The sequence below is a fragment of the Pleurodeles waltl genome, chromosome 6, assembly GCF_031143425.1.
Source record: "Pleurodeles waltl isolate 20211129_DDA chromosome 6, aPleWal1.hap1.20221129, whole genome shotgun sequence".
NCBI lineage: Eukaryota > Metazoa > Chordata > Amphibia > Caudata > Salamandridae > Pleurodeles > Pleurodeles waltl.
The window spans coordinates 1,103,551,438-1,103,571,905 of record NC_090445.1 but is presented as its reverse complement, the minus strand read 5'-3'; the positions used below and the strand labels follow the sequence as shown (position 1 = coordinate 1,103,571,905).

Genomic DNA, 20,468 nt, shown 5'->3' with positions numbered 1-20,468 from the left:
ACAAATAGAGCACTAATTTGCAAGATGTCTCCCAAAATCAACCTGAAAGTGGGCAGCACAACCTCTCCCTCCACAACAATCAGCTCCCTAATGGACTGTGGCAGACCATGGAGGTGAGTTTTAGCTAAATTAGGGCTGTGTCATATTTAAAATATCACCACAAATTAAACATGACTAAACCAACAGAAAACATAAAAAGTGCTTGTACACTCTCAAATAACTTCATTTAACATTTTTTTTTTCCTGTTGGGTCCCCATTATTTTCTACGGAAGGGTGTTGCAATGCAAGTGTTTGACCCTTATATGACGCTGAACTTACTACTTTGTTTTTCATAGTAAGTTACACTCGGATTTTGCAAAAAAGCAAAAATTAGTAAACTTACCCAAATAATTTACTCAGAAGGGCAATTTAGCTCTCTCGTTCTATCTCAGAGACACACAAACACACATTCACACTCACACACACTCACAGAGATATACTATGTAGTACAAAGAAGAACTCTAAAATAAAATGCACACAAAGCTGTGTGAATAGGAAAACATCCTTTAGAATGTATGCACTCCCCTATCCAGCCCTTCAAGTCTGTTACAGCAACAGCGCCCTCTATCCACTTTAATCAGTATAGAGGAGAATATCTTAATGTGGAACAAGGCGGATTATAACTTGAGGACCTCAAAAATTGAAACTAAGGCCCTCATTTTGATATTGGCGATAAAAACCGCCTTCCGCTGTGGCGACAGCCGCCAAAAGACCGTCGCCGCTGCTACCAACCGTCCGCCATATTATGACCATAGCCCGATTTCCGCCACAAGAATGGCGCAAATCTGGTTGTGGCCATGCCGGCGGATGGCGGTAAGGTGGCGCTGCTGCCACAAGCAGCGCCACCCCAGTAGACTGCCACCAGCCGTATTATGACCAATAATACGGCCTGGCGGTGTTCTGCTGGTGGGCGCTGGTGGTGGTAGCAGTGCCCCGTCCCCTGCCGGAGGAACCCCTGGATCCAGGTAAGTTGGGTCTCCGACAGGGGACAGGGTGTTATATGTGTGTGTGCGGGTGTGTGAATGTTTGTGTGTGCGTGGATGAGGGTGTGTGTATCGTCTTGAATGTGTGTGTGCATGTATGAAGGTGGGAGTGCGTGAATGTTGTGTTATGTGAATGCGTGTCTGCATGAACATTTGAAAGTGTGTGTGGATGTGTGTGTGAATGGATGTATGCATGCGTGTAAGCATGTGGGAATGGTTGTGTGTATGCGGGTGTGTGAAGGGGGTGTGAATGTGGTGGGGGGTTGAGGGGGTTACTCGAAAGGAAGGGGGGGAGACCCCTATCAGTGACAGGGAAAACATTCCCTGTCACTGAAATGGCCTACCTCCATGGTTTTCATGTTTTTCAATACGAACGCCACGAAAACCATGGCGGTAGGTGGGGTCATAATCCCGCAGGTGGAACAATGGTGGCTGCCGGACTGGAGATGTATATCTCCAACCCGGTGGCTGTTACCGCTGTTGCGGTCTGAGTGGTACATTGGCGGGTTGGCTTCAGCCAAACTGCGAATGTCATAATGTGGTGGTAAGTACCGCCAGCCTGTTGGCAGTACTACTGCCACATTATCGCCGACCGCCGAGGTCATAATGACCCCGAAATGTCTCGTAGTTGGTACATGTAGTGAGGAGGTTTTATTTTTTATTGTCTTTTATTGGGTTTCCTCATTTATGCGGAAATAATTACAGCTTAGCATTTGATTTAGTACTGAGCTTCAATGCTTAGTTTTTCTTAGTCTTGTTTCTAGTTCTTCTTTGTAACAAAATGGCACAACTCTGGTCTTCCCAGAGATTACTAACAGCTTGATTATTATACTATGAACAACTAATCTTATTCTCTTACTTTGCTAACTTCTTTCTCTTTCCCATCTAAGACTGTTTCTGTGTTCTGTTAATCTGTCCCAGGGGTCCTCTCAATGAAGATGTGTTTGCTGCACGAAGTAGAGAATTTAGCAATAATGAAAATGAGATAAGAGAATTGCAGGGACAAATTTACAAGCTTCTGTTGCAGGTAAGAATTTGAACAAGGAAGAGAGGAGCTACACAAGTTTGAGTGGAATGCTGCACGGTTTTACTAGGTGTCTTAGAAATATTGGCAAAGTGGTGATCGTGAAAAAATAAGTACCCCCTGTGAAAAGTATGAAAGTTCCTAATAATCTGGGGAAAGAGGCTTTGAAATGTAATCAGTGTTATATAAAAATGTATATCACTACACCACCATCCCTCTCTTTCGATGAAATGCCACATCATGTTAAGAGCAGTAAATCAGTAACGTCATAATTATGGTTCGTGCACACACAACTATAGACTTGTTAAGTCAAATTTTAAAACACACACCAATCAGATGTGTGTAGGTACAAGTAAGAAAGCAAAGGCATTTTTTTAACCCTTTAAACCCTAAAGTACATGCTGTGGCCTGAGGACCTATGACTTGCTCACTGGATGAACTGTGTTCCTGATGTTCCCGAAAGACTGCCAAGGATCTTGAATTGTGTTTCTCCAGAGATTTCAATGTTCAAGCTACCTTGACCTCAGGCTCTGTAGCAAAACCAAAACTGACTCGCAGAAGGTGCAGCAGAGGATTACAAAAGATGCTCTTATTTACCAATTAATATGTCCTAGTCCCCTTTAGACTCACAAATGTTATAGGGTTTACTGAAGTCTTCTTTCCACAGGTTAAAAACACAGTGATTACCATTCTATAACTATGTAATTCTCTTGAGCCTACAGACAGATCTGTTATTGGTTTCTGGGCCTTTTTCTCTTCCTTAAAACACTTAAATGTCAGAATACCACAATGAAAGTAGCCTATGCAAACATTAGCCATCGTATTTTTCTCTTATTTCCTGTTCCTTTCGTACCACCTAGTTGTGGAACCGGAAACAACTTCTACCTGTTCTAATACGACGTGCGGCTGGGACATGTATGCATTTGGATGTCATAAGCACCACAACCAATTTCTGGTTGTGTGTCCCGTTTGCTTAATTTCCTTTTTTGCTAAATGGTGAGGACTGGAATTTGCTTCTTGCTTTCAGAGATTTCTTTTAAGAAGGCTAGCTCATATTCTTAGATCTTATTGTTTTCTAGATATATTGTTTTACGTTATTTTTCCATCTCCCTTCAGATAAAGTAGATTATGTGGCAGAGCGCCCACTTTCAGCCATGTATCATACGTTATTATTCACTTGCTGGAGCTGACCCATATAACCTCAGTGTCTTGTGTTTGGGTAATAGTCATCTGGTGCGTGCTTGTGCTCTATATGGCAGCATTTTTATAAAGCCCACTAGAGCTAAACGACTTGCATGTCGAACAAGGGTGTAATGATCCGAATATAAAAGTTGATTTTTAACACCACTGAGAACCCTAAGAAAGGGAAATGTACCTGGCTGAAAGACCATCTGAGTGTGGCATTTGACAGCTTGTTCCAGCAACGACCCATTTTCACAGTCCAGGTAAGAGGCATCCAGAACCTGGGGCAAATGATCCTTTGGCATCTTGAACCCTTCTCTTGAGTCACCTTTGGGTTTCATCCAGCCTAGCTCCTCATCTGGACTTGGAGGCCACTCACTCCCGTTGCGATAAAGGCTGTAGCCAGTTTTAGTATTGGTTACATTGTTCCCTGTTTCTTTTTCACTAGGAACTTACACACTGTCCCAGACATCACTCTGGAGACTTGTGACACTAGCATCTACAACACTAAGGGGGTCATTCTGACTCCTGTGGGCGGCCGAAAGCCGCCCGCCTGGCGGGAACCGCCAGAAGACCGTACCTTCTGACTTTATCGCTGGGCCGGCGGGCGACCGCCAGAAGGCCGCCCGCCGGCCCAGCGGGAAAGCCCCTTCAACAATGAAGCCGGCTCCGAATGGAGCCGGCGGAGTTGAAGGGGTGCGACGGGTGCAGTGGCACCCGTCGCGATTTTCAGTGTCTGCTTTGCAGACACTGAAAATCTTTATGGGGCCCTGTTAGGCATGGCATGGGCACTGCAGGGGCCCCCAGGGGCCCCACAACACCCGTTCCCGCCATCCTGTTTCTGGCGGTGAAAACCGCCAGAAACAGGATGGCGGGAAGGGGGTCGGAATCCCCATGGCGGCGCTGCTTGCAGCGCCGCCGTGGAGGATTCCCTGGGGCAGGGGAAAACCGGTGGGAAACCGCCGGTTCCCCTTTTCTGACCGCGGCTTTACCGCCGCGGCCAGAATGGCCCCTGAAGCACCGCCAGCCTGTTGGCGGTGCTTCCGCGGCACTCTGCCCTGGCGGTTTTCAACCGCCAGGGTCAGAATGACCGCCTAAGTGCCTGCAACCTCTCCCAAAAAAGACCAACCATGGATATATACTCTGGGTTCTTTTACAGAGCTGATAGTTGAGGTCCAAGAAAGTGGGAAGTACTTCTTTGATCTCATGATGCATGAGTCCTTCATTGGTACAAGACAGGCCTGGTCTTGGACAAATAGCTGAGTTTCATCTAATGAGTCAGAAATGTTCTCTTACAGCCAGGAAAGACATTCTACTCTTCCAGGAATATAAAACCTCTTCAAAAGAGAGATGCTAGGGCTTAAAAACAAACCCACGTTTTCAGCTTTAACCGAGGTAGAGAAGTCTCAATGACTTTTCTGCGGATTGGCTGGCCTCTTCTTTGTCATAAAAGAAGGTGTGGTAGGAGAAAGGGTTTCACTCCAGTACATCACTAGACCCAGATAACCGTATCTGCATAGGTCTTCCGAGTGCTTAAAAAGGTCGGTGCTCTGCAATTGCCACAGACTCAAATATCTAGACAGCCTGCACCTCAGTCAGTATCCTAAGAACTTTTGAAGAAGGTATACAGGCCTACTCACTTTAGGTGCATTTGAGCTAAGCCTGCATCTAGTCAGCGGCGGGAATTCTATTCCCATAACGTCTGTGTGAATAAGTTGCTCTTCCAACAGAAAGCCAAACTACTGACTTCATCCTAGGAACTGGCTGCTTATCAGGGAAAGATGAGGATATCCTTAGTGGAACTTCAGGACAATTTTTCTTGTTACTATCCTGAATAAAGCATGCGGGGGACAGGTGGGGTTATTAGTAATTCTGGTGGCTCCGTCGTGGCCTCACCATTCGTGATAAACACCAGTCTATCCTGAGGGAACCTGGATTTTCTGAAACTACCACAAATCCTCTGCATAAACAGAGAATAGTAACAAATGGCTACTGTTTTTTTCACTGCAACCTGCATACATTCAAGGTGAATATGTCATGTCCTTTTCATACAGGCCATCTGAGACAGAGGATAAGGTGGACTCTTGCAGGAGGTCATAAAGGGGTATCAGAAAAAAACCTCATGATCCCTTCCCTTACTAGATCCAATGAAGAGCATAACTGATACATTTTGCCCTTCCAATATGATATCAGGCTGACCCCTTTGTCCTTAATAGTTCTTGACAAGTTAATTCAACTAGCCTTTCAAGCATTTAGAGTTCTGAGGCTTAAAACAACTCATTTTGTGGATGGCCTCCTAAGTGGCCATAACATCTGCCATCCATATAGGTGACCTCTATGCCCTTTGCACTTCGGATTGTGATCTGTTTTATCCCAAGAGGTGGTCAATGTGGAGATCCATTTGTCCCTTTCTCCCTGTTTTGCTGACTGTAGATGTGTCCTGCAAAGGGCAAGCAATTGTCAGCAACCTTAACGTTTACTGTGTACTGAGCAAATGAATCAAGAGCTCCCGGAATATTTAAGGTGGTTAAGTAACGTTGCTTGCCAAACTCAGATGTATTAAAGTCTGTGGTAGATATAAATTCATCAGTTGTTTTCTAAAAGTCTTTCTGAGTCTTTCTAATGGCACCTTAATAAACAACCAGGCAGGCATAAAGACCACGATTAGATCCTGAGAAAAAGTTAACTTCAGACTTATAAAAATTTGTTGGGCTCTATTCACTATATTTGAACTGGATTGCAGGTAGGTGATGGTCTAAGCAATTATATCGCCTGAGATGAGCATGACAGTTGTTTGCAGCAGGGGCAATTCTAAGTGCTGAAAATTACAGGCTGTAAGAGTTGCTTTGAAGGGTGAAACTGGAAATAAAGTTATTAGACTGAATTGACAGCCTCTCCCTCTTGATTTTCATCTGGTTTCTGTGGAGTAAAAGTGTTTGTTTTGATTATCGGGCAGAATCCGTGCAATTTTTATGCTCTTTGAATTGACAGGAGTCCTCACAGCATCAAACTTGGATGAAAAAAGATATCTTGTTTAATTCTGATTTAGAGCTGATCAAAGACTAAAGTGGTCATTACAACCTCAGCGGTCTTTTTATAAGACCGCCGAGGGATCGGCGTGCTGACGACCGCTAGTGCAGGCGGTTTTCCGCTCGGCGCATTATGACCGCTGGCAGCCCTCTGTCCTTTTCCAGACGGAGAGCGGCCAGCAGCCATACTGGCGGACGGCGGGGAAATGGAGGTAGCTCCACCTCCACCGCCCCATCAACAGAACACCGCCCACCGAATCACGTCCTGTGATTCGGCGTGGCGGTGTTCTGTTGACGGGGTGCTGGCGGCGGAGCTGCCCCCATGGATCCCGTCCCCTCCCGGAGGATCAACGGACCAGGTACGTTGATCGTCCGTTAGGGGAGGGGGTGGGGGGTGTTGCGTGATGTGTGGGTGCATGGGGGTGTGCGTATGTGTATGTAGAGGGGGTGTGTGAGTGCGTGTATGCATGCGGGGTGTTGTGTGTTTGGAAATTTGTGCGTGTCTGTATGTATGTATATATGTGTGTATGGATGTGTGCGTGTATGTCTGAATGTGGGTGTGTGCGTATGACTGTGTGTGTGGCTGTTGGCATGTATGTTGGTGAGTGTGCGGGTATGTGTGTTGGTGGTGCCTGCGTGCGTGTCAGGTGTGAATGTGTAATGTAATGTTGGGGGTAGGGGTGGGGAGGGGGGGTCCTGCCACCTTTGGGGGTGGCAGGGGTGGTGGGGAGTGTAGGGGAAGGACTCGGGGTGGGAGTGGGGGAGACCACTATGGGTGCCAGGGAAGGAATTCCCTGGCACTGATAGTGCTCACCGCCATGCATTTCATTGCGGTTCCTAACCCCATGAAATCCATGGCAGTCAGCCGGGTCATAATACCGCTGGAGGTATTGTGACGACCGCCGGGCTGGAGACCCTGGTCTCCAGCCCAGTGGTCGTCTCCGCCCTGGCGGTTGGATCAGAGAAGTGGTGGATGACCATGGCGGTTCATAATTACAAAGTTTTTACTGCCAGCCTGTTGGCGGTAAGACCGACGCTTCTCCGCCAACCGCCAGGGTTGTAATGAGGGCCTAAATGTTTTCCTCCAAAAAGTTTATGAAATTCACAATGCTTGCAAATTTTGTTAAAAATCTTTGGAGACAGATACATTTTTTGTTGTGAAGACCCTTTTTAGATTTTTTTGGCCGATAAAACCGGCTTGAAAAGTCTCATGAGTCTTTCACTGCAGCAACATCCAAGTTTCATTTTTCTTTTTTTTTTTCTAACAGCCTTCCCCTTCTAGTAAAAAAAACACTTTTCCCTTCCCTCTCCTTTACCCCAGCCTCCTCTCTCACTCTGCCGCTGCACTGGCCCCAGCATACATTTGCCACCTGCCCGAGCAGGTTTTAAGTGTGTACAGAAAAAAACAAAGAACAGCAAAACCACTGCTGGCAAATCCTGGTTCACGTAATAATTCATCATTCCATCGGGTTTAACTCGTAATTGAATGGTACTGAGTGGATTTATTGCTCGTACTTTTTTTGGTGCAAGGTGGTCCAAATCAAATGTTAGTATGCTAGTGTTTATTTGAAGCATTGAATATGCCTTTGGTGAATTCCACTGGCTTTATGAGTCGGATCAAATTGTGAGACAGTCCTACCTGGAAATAAATGGAGGTTATCTTTTGATTATATGATGGGAAATTTTATTTCGGAGGGATTTAGTGGAAAGGAGATAATGAACGCTTTTGTTGAGTTTGTCTTTGTCAGATTTTAAACATACCTAGACCTGGGTGTGTCTATTTTAGTGGATATTCATTTGTACAAGTATTATTTCCCCAGAGGCAGCCTCAGGGTACTCCGTAATGGAGATGGAGAGCAAACAGACGTGGCAGACTCCCTGTTTGGAAACTGTGTCCCTGTTTGAGAGAAAAAAATTGAGCCATTCCATAACTGTCACTAAATGAAAACTATGTGCAGTGTGTGTGAAAAAGGGCCTTTCATCAGCTATAACAGAAGCTGATGAGCGAGTAACCACAATCTTCAGGAAGGTATGGCATAATTCAGGACTTGCAAGGCATTATTAAAACCTCTAGCGTTGCTGTCTCACTTCTACATTTTGGCTTGAGGCGGGATCCATAGGGATGCAGATCTGTCTTTTTGGACCAAGGCTTATTGATATGGAGGTAAGATGATCCGAAGGGTACAGAGGTAAAGGAAAACAAGGCCTCTATGCTGAAAATAAGACCTTATTGATTTCTGTAACATATCACCTTTTGTCAGTATTCAGACTTTTGTGCACCAAATTTCAACTCAGAAACTAGGTTCTCAAAAAAGTCACTTTGTGGACATAAATTCCACACCCTAATTCACATTGGTGGAATGTTTTGTTTAGGTTTGCTCACAAATGTGGAAATTCCACCATTATGATTGAATTATTTAATTTATAAGTATAGGATTAGGCGTGAATTCGGGGTGTTTCCGGGTGAAACCCCAAAGTCACACAGCACCCTTTGTACTAGTGTTCAACCCTTTAGCAAGTGCTCCTACGTTTAGCAAGCAGAACTACTAAGGTACAGGGTGATAAAAATATTTTGTCGAGTGAGTATGTAAAAGAACCCATGTCTCATAGTTATACAGGCTGTAGTATAACCACTACGAAATTGTTGTATTCTGAAATGTTTATGCAAAAATATTCAACGACATAAATTTTGAATCGTGAATATTTTTTTTACGAAAACATCACCTACTGGAGGTATATATTCTTTTATCAACTCCAATGGGGCGATAGATTTGTACACAATAATTAGGACACTTTTTTTAATGTGAGATGAAATACCCCAAAAGCTATATTAGTATGGTACCTTATGAAACATCTCTTTAACTAAATATGCGTATTGGTGCTTCATGTGATTGCATATATACATTTTACATTTGTGTGTTTTTAGGATAACGTATTTCACATAAAGATAGTATCCTTCCCCTTTGTTTTATTGAAATTTTAATTGATTGTCCGTTTCGTGTTGTGTCTACTGTTATGTTTATGTTTCCCATTTTCCGAGGAGCCTTTTTTCGCGTTTGCAATCAACAAGCTTATATTTTATATATGATTCCATCATATATCTGGCCACGTGTATGTAACAGTGATCCACACTAGGACCCCAGATTCATATGAAAGACTAGCTTCCTGTATATTCTTATGTAAAAAGTGACAAAAGGGAACTCATTGTTAACCAATTTAGGCCACAACAATTTTCCAGGACGTGATTTGAAAGTGTCCGGTCTTTGTTGCCTTTTCTGAGCTTATCCCCGATTAATTTTTTTCTTTGAATAGAATGTCAAATTACGTCACAACTCAATACAATTGAACTGTTTGCGTTCATTGTGCACCAGACACTAAAGAACTAAATGAAAGTAAAGATTTTATACCGCCAACAAGGGTCAAAGTCGCTGCACAAAAAATTGCTCATCTTTTGCAGCCCTGGCAATTTCATCTCCTGCTGTGTCACTTCCATTCCTTGCATGGCTTCATCTAGAAAAAAATAAACGGACTCATAGTTAATGTTGTTGTTACTATGGATAGATTTTGTTATCACTGACTATTTTCAACACTGTTAGATATTTAAATCGCAGTTCTAACATACTTAATTTGCACTTTGGTCGGTTGCAGTCTGCGTTTGTAAATCTATGTTATTTTTTAAGACATCGAGAGCAAATTATTTGACATAATTCGGACTCTTTCCTCTTCTACAAACTACCAATTTGACTTTTACTTTTTTTAATTGTTCACCTCCTGTCTATCCTTTGATGTGGTCTGTACCTCTCCGGGTCCGTGATTATTGCTATTTGCCAACACCTTTACTGCTCACAAATGTGCTTAATTATCTTTCCCCCTTAGGCTGTTTGTCAGTCTAACCTCTATCTTGTGACTTCGGTACATGATGTAGGCTGTGCGTGGATTCAATGTGTCTTTTTCCCTGGGCAGCAGAATTGTTATAATGTTAAAAACTAGTGAGCAGCTTTATTTGTCTCTAGGACTAGCAGTTCACAATTACTAATTGTTAGAAATTGGATCTCAGGTTGGCAGAGGTTTTCACTCTGTCTAAGTAGAGACCACAATCCTAGTCAGGGTAAGTCAGGTATACACCCTAAATTAACCTGTGTTCACCACTGGTAGCTTGGCATAGAGCAGCCAGGCTTAACCTAAGAGGCAATGTTCAAAGTATTTGTGCAACACCTAACTACAGTAACAACCGACGTCACCTATTGACGTGCAAGGGTATTGCTTGAAGAAAAAAATCGCTGGATCCGGTCTGACGCCTGGGGGAAAATTCTAGTGTAAGGAATCTGGAACTAGAATATGTCTCTACCAAATATATTGTTACCGAAGGTATGTAACTTGTACAACACAGTGAAAGACACCACAAAAGCCTCCACACCAGGTTAGAAAAATAGATAATATCAACAAATATCTATTAAGTAGATGCTGAGATATGCAATTTTAAAGATTTAGGTGAAAATAGTTCATAGAAGCCCAAAGCACCAGCAGTGGTTATCTGGTCATGCTGAACCAGAAAAAGTCACAAGTTCAGGCCCACTTACAGCAGACTTTGTTGTCTCTGACACCTCAGAAGAACAGGGGGCAAAACCAACAAGCCCTTGAAGAGTCTTGGTTGCAAGGATGGAGAGAACAAGTCCAGTCCTTCTCACTGCGGGACAGAAGCAGCTGGCAGCAGGCCAACACAGCAGAGCAGACAGCGAAGTGGCAGTCCTTCCTACAGCAACAGCAATAGGCCAACACAACAGAGCAAGTAGCAAAGTGGCAGTCCCTACTGCTACTGCTTCAGTAGGCCAACATCATTGCAGTTACAAAGAGACAGTCCCTCCTGGCAGCACAGCAGTCCTACTTTTTGGCCGAGTGTCTTTGGGTTCCAATAAAATCTGGGTTGGTGGTGTTTGGGGCCCAGTATTTATTCTTCGGTTCCCTGGTTTTGGAAGGCGGGAGAATCTTCCAAGCCTTCCTTTGAAATGTACAGATGCCCTGTCTCCCCTGTCCTGGCCCAAGGCTGGCTGGCTGGAGTGACAATACAGGGATGTTACACCCTTTTGTGGGTGAACAGGACAAGTCTATTCAGGTGTGAGGCAGTACTAAGCTCCACCCCCCATCAAGTCAGTTAATTGCCCATTAAGGCCCATCAAGTCACACCTAGACTCCCATTGTGTGTGGCTGTCTAGAGGAAATGCACAAAGCCCAGCTGTCACCCAACCCAGACGTGTATTCAGAGGCAGGTAGAGGTACAGAATGGTTAAAGTAAGAAAATGCCAACTTTCCAAAAGCGGCATTTTCAGACTTACAATTTCAAATCCAACTTTTCCATAAGTTCTCATTTTAAATTGCGAGTCCAGAGACACCAAACCCCAAATTTTTATCTTTTCCCAATTGGGATTTACACTTAAAATATGCTTTAAGATAATACCAATGTTATCCTGTGGGAGAGATAGGCCTTGTGTTTGTGAACAAATAGTTTTTCACTACCTGGACATGTTAAACTTAAAAGTACATGTCCAGCCTTTTAAATACACTGCATTCTACCTTTGGGGCTAACTAGGGCATATCTTAGGGGTGACGTACATGTAATAAAAAGGAAGGTTTGGGCCTGGCTAGTGGATACACTTGCCAGATTGATATTGCAGTGTAAAACTGCACACACAGGTCCTGCAGTGGCAGACCTGAGTCATGTTCAAAGTGCTACAGTAGTGGGTGGCACAATCCGTGCAGCAGACCCACTAGTAGAATTTAACTTACAGGTACTGCGCACATGTAGTGCACTTTACTAGGGACTTTCAAGTAAATTAAATATGACAATTGTGATAACGCCAATGTTGCCATGTTTAGAGGAGAGAGAACATGCACTTTTAGACTGTTTAGCAGCGGTAAAGTGCCCAGAGTCTTAAAACCAACAAAACCTGTCAGAAAAATAGCAGGAGGAAGGCAAAACGTTTGGGGATGACCCTGCAGAAAGGGCTATTTCCAACACTAATGTTTTAGCTAGGACTTTATCTTTGTCCTTAACAAAACTGCCAATAAGGACCCTTTTGATGAAGACAGAAACAGGTAATTTTCATTCATCTACTAAAACATCGCCTGCCTAAACCAAATTCTCTGATAACTTCCACCCGTTGAAAAACGTTTTTTGTATTCTCACGGAGAAACTTGCAATGAGCCAACTTCAAAGTTGATTTTAAGAAAGCCACCTACTGGAGCTGACTCCAGCCCACCTTCACTCTTAGGTAGAGGACTAAATGCACTCTTCCAGATGTTAGTGAGCGTGTGATCAAATAATTTAATATTATTAATTTACCTAATTCCTCATTTTGCATTGGTGGACCTTGTTGAAACAGGGTGGATCACAAAGTTCTGGTAGACTAGTTAAGGCATTGGTTCATTATGAGATGCAGGATATTTTGAACTCTTTCCTTTTCAATTCATTGTATCAAGGATTGGCTGCTTGGTGTCTCTTGGCCAAACAGCGAATTTGGAGTTTCACTGACTCCTCACTTGCTACATTCCTCTTTTATACCTACAATGTTCTGCACCAAAGCCTTAAAACAGTTCAACCTCAAGTTTTATGTACCTGAATAATAAACAGTGGCGGTGTGTTGGAGACATTCTAGAGCAAGATCAAAACTGCAGGTAATGCTAGTCCAGCAGTATCCAAACTGAGGGGTAGCCTGTAGGGAAAGAAGACAGAGCAACTGTAAGTTCTTATGTAATGGGCCATCAGTAACTGTCTTTTGTGAGCCCTTTACTGGACTGGATGGGAGTAGGTGTTAAATAGAATATAAAATAATACTAAAATCTCACTTCCTTTGTAGTATAATTTTTACAGAGACAAGTCTGAAAATAGCATGTTGGCAATTATGTATTTGTAATATGTGATGTTTAAAATTGTAAATGTGCTTATAGCTGACAAGTAGCCCCAAGTCATGTGAAATACAATTAGCCCGTCCTGGTGTTTTAACTAGAAGCACCTTGCATTTTTGAACTTGTAGTTTTTCTGTTAACTTTCTAAATATGGATACAAAGAGACCAGCATGTTAAATGATTTTTACTGAAAAGGCTATGACTAAATTTGGGGGAATGTTGTATTTCATGTGAGGCTAATTAGCATCTAGCTATAATAAACTGAAAGAGCTACTACATCTTTGTGTTGTCTATATTTGTTAAAAGGTGTGCCTGCAAACACTACTAAAATATATACTTTGCTTGAAGTATTAAACATTTTATTAACTAATAGTGAGAACATGTATTTGCCCATGTTGGTGGAGGTACCCAATATAATTGCTTTACGTGATGGGGGGCGGTATCAAAATGTTTGAAGACCATTTTTCTCATCATAAATACTTTTCTTTGTTGCCCAGCATGAAAGGATTCTTCCTTTAGCTGTTTCTCTGATTCTGATCAGCTGAAATCGGTAATTTGCCATCCCTACTTGTATCAGATCATAACCTTGGTATCCTCTTCAATGACAGTCTCTCAGCTAGAAGAGAAATCAGTTTTCTAATTAGTGATTCCAACTGCCCTACCAAGCTAGAATACAACCTCATTCCCTCATTCCTTGGAAGCCATTACGTTTTTATCATCAGGACCCATCATCTCCTCTAGATTGGATATCTGAACTCCTGCTCTATGGGTCTTGACAGTATCCTTTATCCAATTTGCAATCCATTCAGAACTGCTACACAAAATTAATTTTCAACCTTAGGCCATATCGCCACACCTCACAAGTCTTCGTAGACAGTACTTGGATCCCTATCTTTTCTAGCATCAGCTTCAACAAACACTTTCTCCCCCACAAGTCTGTTCACAAAAAAGGACACAACTTCCTTTAAGGTCTCATCAGGAGATAAATGCTTGCCAGAAAACTCAGATAAATCAACTCTGTATACCTTGTAATTCCAGGATTCTTGAGCAATGTAAATGAGTGGTATGGGGTTGAAATATGCAGATTTAGAGTCCCAAAGCCACTTTACAAAGCATGATCCTTCTGTGCTTTTGAGGAAGAGAATTTCACCTGCTTCTCATGTTACCTCAGGACATATCTATTCTGCATTGGAGTCTGAAATACCACTTTCTAATCTTACTTATTCTTGTCTCTTTTCTTTTCTGTTCTCCTTTACTCCATTACCCTCCTCAACTGCTTTGACTGCATGTCATTGCCAATGCCCATTAGTTGCAGCGTGATGTGAGATGATATTTACATAGGTTTGCTGCAAACACCCAACAAATAAATGTGTATTGTATTTTTAAGGAAACTGGGTCTGAGATGATATACTTGCCAGAGATTCACAGTGAATATTTTGACCTTTATGATAGTTCTAAGGGATCTCTTTTTTAGTCTTAATAGGTTTCTTATGTCAGCTAGTTAAGACATGTCCTGTATTTCGTACCAAGAGACCAACTGCAGATGGTGAAACTACATGCAAGAATAATATTTTAATGTTTTAATATAATACTGTATCGCAAAAAGGAAGAAATTAGTACTTCCTGTCATTAGAGTAAACTTTGCAGGCAGTATGCCTGCATGTCTTTCTTACACTCATAGCAGGGCAAACAATATATTTTGAGAAGTTGCAATAATGATATAGTCATAGAGAAAGGTTTTGCTCTCTTCTACTATGTAGTCTTTAGGCAGATGGATAGATGTGAGTGGTTGGATCATGGAAGGCAATCCATCAAAATGCCAGGGATAATTAACATTTCTACAAGGGCTTTGGCCACATTGTCACATAAGATAGTTGACCCAGTATTTCCCGCATAACCCTGAACATCCTCTATTTGCTGCTGAGGGGGTAGATGGCAGGCAAGAAGTAGAAACTACACCAGTATATTGTTCTCATTACGTTCTTTTCACACTGCTGCCTTCATGACATCTGAAAACACATGGAGCAAAAGCAATGCCAGGGGGATAAAAGGGCAAGTCATGGTTAGCAGCTACCATCCCTCACTTCCTCTAATTGATGATGTTCAAGTTACCTAGAATGCAGGTCCAGTATTTTTGGATGCAACTCTTTCAAACTGGTAGATGTTCTTCGTGTAGGGATGTAGCAGAAATGCCCTCATAAATATATATTTAGACAGGCCTTCAAAATAAACAGTAGGGGTAGATCTACACGGCCTATTTCCTAAAATAGGACCTGATTTAGAGTTATGTAGATTGGTTACTCTGTCACAGTGTAACAGCTATCCAGTCGTCCGTCTTATTACAAGTGTATTAGAATAGATAGTACATAGGATAACATAGTACATAGGACAACCCATTCATAAAGCCCTAAATCAGTCCCTCACATCTTTAGAATATGGGTGGCCCTTGAAAGTGTGAGATTGCAGGTTCATCTCCTACAGTTCTATTCATGAATGTTTTTTCTCACTTCAATATCAATCCTCTAACATGGTCAGAGGTTGGTAGCTACCTTATACCTACACAACCAGTCATCTGTATGTATTTTAGGTAGTGATACAACTATAGTCAGGGAGAAAAATAATCAAAAACATTAAGGCCCTTATTATGTCATTGGCGGTAATGACCACCTACCGCCGCGGCGACGGCTGCCAAAACACCGTCGCCGCGGCTACCTGCCGTCTGCCATATTATGACCGTAGCAGGAATTCCACCATAAGGATGGCGGAATTCCAGCTGCGGCCATGGTGCGGCCATGCCACGCAGTAGACCGCTGCAGATCGTATCATGACCCATGATACAGCCTGGTGGTGTTCTGCTGGTAGACACTGCTGCTGGCAGCAGCGCCACGTCCCGCCTCCTGCCGGATGACCTCCTGCAAGCAGGTAAGTTGGGTGCTCCGACAGGGGAGGGGGTGGGGGTGTTGTGTGTGTGCGGGAGTGTGGGTGTATGTTTGTGTGTGCATGCAGGTGTGTGGCGTGTGCAATGCGTGTGTGCGTGCATGTTGTGGTGTGTGAATGCATAGGTGCTTGTATGTGTGTCAGCGTGTGTGGATGTGTGTGAATGTATGTATGCATGTGTGGGTGAATGTGGGTATAAGTGTGTGCATGTGGGTATAAGTGTGTGTATGTTGGTGCATGTAGGGTGGGGATGGGGGAGGACACTGGGGAGGGGGTCAGCGGAGACCCTTATCAGTGTCAGGGAAGGAATTCCCTGGCACTGATAGTGCCTACCGCCATGGTTTTCTTGGTGGTAAGAAAGCCACGAATACCATGGTGATAGGTGGGGACATAATCCTACAGGTGGAACAGTGATGGCCGCATGGCTGGAGACTGAAGTCTCCAGCTTGGCGGCTTTTACCGCCCTTGCGGACGGAGTGGTACATTGCCGGTTTGGTTTGAGCCAAACCGCCAATGTCATATTTTGGAGAGAGGTACCGCCAGCCTGTTGGCCAAAATACCACCATCCGCCAGTGTCATAATGAGGGCCTAAGTGTGGACCTGGCTCTACCATCCGATTCTCTGTCATAGAAAATGGGAAGAAACATAAAAGATATTTTATAAAGAGAAACCAGAATTCTACTTGGCCCAAAACCTGTGGGGTGTTTAAGACCACTATCAGAGTAAAATCATCACCTCATTCCCCATACAGACCTTCTCACTAAAAATGGTAAATGTGGACAAAGTCTTGTATAAAGAACCAATTTGAAAGCACCAGTCTCGGAGATTGTAAAAAAAAATGCTAAATATCAAGCAAAAGCAAGAACTTTGTACATTGCTAACCAGCAGTGAAGTGAAACAGCAAGTATTGAAACTTTGTAATATTTATACAACTTGGCAAAGAATTGGCAGTATGCTTGTCATTGTATGGTGAGTAGAAACGGTAGGCACTAAAGTGAATTTGGTCATTTATTATCCCATACAGTAAAAAATGACTCGGGATCAAAAAGACAGTGAGTCCACGTTCTAAGTCTACTATAAAACGTTATACACAGCCAATGTCAAACTTAGGGCCTGATTCAAAAATTCACTTTTGTGTAAGTTTACACTTGCTGTAGCAGCTTTGCTACTTGTTAGTATTAACAAACTACAAGTGCAATCTTACTGCTAGAAAAATTTGCAGTAAAATTGCACTCTCAGTTTGTAAAGTAGTAAAGTTACTACAAAGTGTAAGTTGACCTTTGTGAACCAGACCCTGTGGGCCTTATTCACAGCACCTGATTCACAAAGGTGAACTTAGATTTTTCTGTACGTTTACAGGTCCATTAGTAACTTTACTTGAGGCTACTCATTGTCTACACTATATTCTGTATGATTCATCACTACTGCTCACACAAATCATTCTGAGGATACCTGTCTTTTAGTATTTTATAAAGTATCAACTATTTAATTGGCGTAAATTTATGAATTTCTAATTTTAATTTTCACTGTCATTAATTTTTGTTTTTCAATTCTTTCAGCCTGTTCATAAAAATGGATCTAGTGGTTACGGTAGTTTTGGAAGCAATGGTTCCTATGAACATTATATTAGCATAGCATCGTCAAGCGACTCAAATGGAAACTGCGTGGAAGAAATCCAAAGAGAACCAGTAAGCCCAACAAAAGTATTTTTTAATTTTAGATTAGAGGTAAATTAATTTGTGATATGAAAAATGATGTTTTAAAAAAAATATATGCTGTGAAATCGTCAGCAGTTGTTGTTAGGGCTAATTGTTGTTGCGTACGTTGCTGTAGTAATTATAAAGAAGGTAACATTTTATTTTTGTTATTATTACCAATCAAAATCTAGTTTCAATTGCGATGTGCCACTATCTGCTCTTGGCAAACATTAATGGAAAGGGTTAGTCATCCATTATTTATTTGATAACGCAATATGATGAAATGCAGGTTTTCAATAAAGCTTTATGCTTTGTTCTTTTTATTGACAGCAAAACTAATAGAATATATGTAAAAACAGTCATTGCCATGGCATTTCACATGAAAGAAGAAGAAAGGAGGCAATAGAGTAAACCAAACGTGACCTTGATGTACAAATTGGTCATCCCTGGTTTGCAAATTGGATTAGTACCACCTTGTGAATAAACTATTGATAGGCAACCTTGCGTCCAGTACAACAGCTTCTTGTTTTGTTCTACAACTTCTTTCTTTTGTATTTTTAAGCGTTGTCAACTGCAACTCCATTTAAATTCTCTTCACCTTCCTCCCAAGACTTCCAGTATTCTCTAGGCTTGTTTAGGGCTTAGGGCCCAATATAGAGTTTGTCAAAAAAGCTACTCTGTTGCTAAGGCAACAGAGTACCGTCTCTATCAAACTAAAGGTCCGCCTGCCTTGTTTAGTGTCAGGTGGACCTTCACTATGTTGACAGCGGAGATCACTCTTTCTCCACCACCAACATAAACCTCAGAAGGCCAGACAGAGAGGAAGCTTGGGATAATTGGGTGTATTATATAACATGGCTATGGGTCAATATCGTGCCATACAGTTACAAAACTGTCTTGGGTCCAGTCAGGCTCGTTTGTATCACCTTTAGCTCAAAGCTGGGTAGCTCTGGCTTCGAGCAGAAAAGCTCATCAAAGGAACTTAGCATTTAACAGTACGAAACAACAAAACAAGAAAGTCAAACAACACGAAAGAACTAGGACACCAATTCATACAAAATAGGGTATGTTTTCATGAATCTTTAGAGACCTTGATGAGAAAAATCCACCAGAGGGTTTTGGAGATACAGATTTTACAAGGTATTAATATTATTCAAAATACTTTATTCGTTTTTTTTTCACAACCATAAAAGTACAAAGATCTTGTTAAATAACAAATTATTAAAACATAAAATGGCACATACAAATTATCATACAATTGTTCACATAGTTTCACTAACATCCTATGCAATAGTAGTAGCTAAAAATAATATAAAAATATATTAAAATACAAATAAACACAGTGCAATAGTTCTAAAACAGGAAAAGCAATCAGCAATCTAGAAACACTGTCGCAGCGACCTAGGGAAAGGCCTGCCATTTTCACTACAGCTAATATAATAGATGGGATCAGAATGTCTTTGACATTATGTACTCTCCTGAATGGACTAAGAATTTCTAGACTTCACTACTATACCTGCACTTTGGTAAGCCGAATAGGTACAACCTTGGCTCCATCCCCTATATATTCAAACAAGCAAACAGCGGAACTCAGATCAATGCTTATGTACCTGAACCTAAATTGGCCCAAAATGCCATCCCAGCGCCCTACTTTTGGTTGACTAGCTCCAGTAAAGGCATTTTGCAACTACACAAATATCTGGGTGGCTATGCTCTGTGGGAAGGACCCTAAAAGCTGTATGGATCTTTCTACACCCCTACAGTTTACAGATCGGAATAGTCCAAAGTCCTCTAGGTCAGTCATAGTCAGGACAGAAGAACATAAAATGGAACAGTGATTCTTCTGGCTGGTGGCACAACGGACAAACAGTGCTTATAGTTGAGTAGTTCCATTTGGCTTGGACAAAGGATAAAGGCAAAGATCCATAGCAGAATATGATATATAATTGTGTAGCCCTAGGAAGATTGATAAAGTCTAAAAAAGGTGTCAGGCTTGAAGTCAAGAAAATTATAAGTTAAAGTCCCTTGGTTAGAATTCCTTAATTCATTTTCAAAGCCCAATAAACCTCCTTCAGGGTGTTCCTGGGTAAACATTTTACCGAACAGGAGGTGGACCAAAAATCTCCTAGGCTAAGCTGGGTTAGTGAGACCTTTACAAAACTTATCCACTTGATCTTGCCTAGGGTATCTACTAAAACCACATGTTGGAAAGCTTTGTAATAATCATCAAGGGTGGGGTATATTTAAGCCTACACCAGTGCAATAACGGTCTTAGTCAGGGTTTGTTAGCCATTGGTTTAATGCCCATATCATGTCGTAGTGGACTAAGGGGTCATTTTAAGAAGACTAGCTAAATCTTTGAGGAAGGAGTTATCGGCTGTTCCGAATGCAGTCAGGCTGGCAGTGCCCCTTAACTCATCCCCATAGAGTGCACTTCCCTCTGTCTTGGTCCCATATTCCTTGGTCGCAGGGGATACACGCCTGACTCTGGACAACCTATAGAGCCTTAGGATAGCTGAAAATTCTGGGTTACAGTCAGGCGTCTCTTTTTAATCTGGGGGGACTATGACTTGGACCCTGTTAATTTTATTCCCAGGTAATCTAACTCAGTCACCTTTTCTAGCGGTTTACCATCCATCTAGGTCGTGACCCTGAAGAACCTGTGTGGGCTGA

The 20,468-nt window shown here is 42.3% G+C and overlaps 1 protein-coding gene across 2 annotated transcripts in view; it reads left to right on the top strand.

Annotated features, from left to right (window-relative positions):
* Positions 1-20,468, top strand: part of PER3 (period circadian regulator 3) — a 476,770-nt gene that overhangs the window by 229,276 nt on the left and 227,026 nt on the right. For both annotated transcript variants that reach the window (XM_069240206.1, XM_069240207.1), the window contains exons 12-13: positions 1,945-2,050; positions 17,658-17,786. In XM_069240206.1, coding sequence (XP_069096307.1) covers positions 1,945-2,050; positions 17,658-17,786 — 235 coding nt within the window. The remainder of the gene's footprint in view (positions 1-1,944; positions 2,051-17,657; positions 17,787-20,468) is intronic.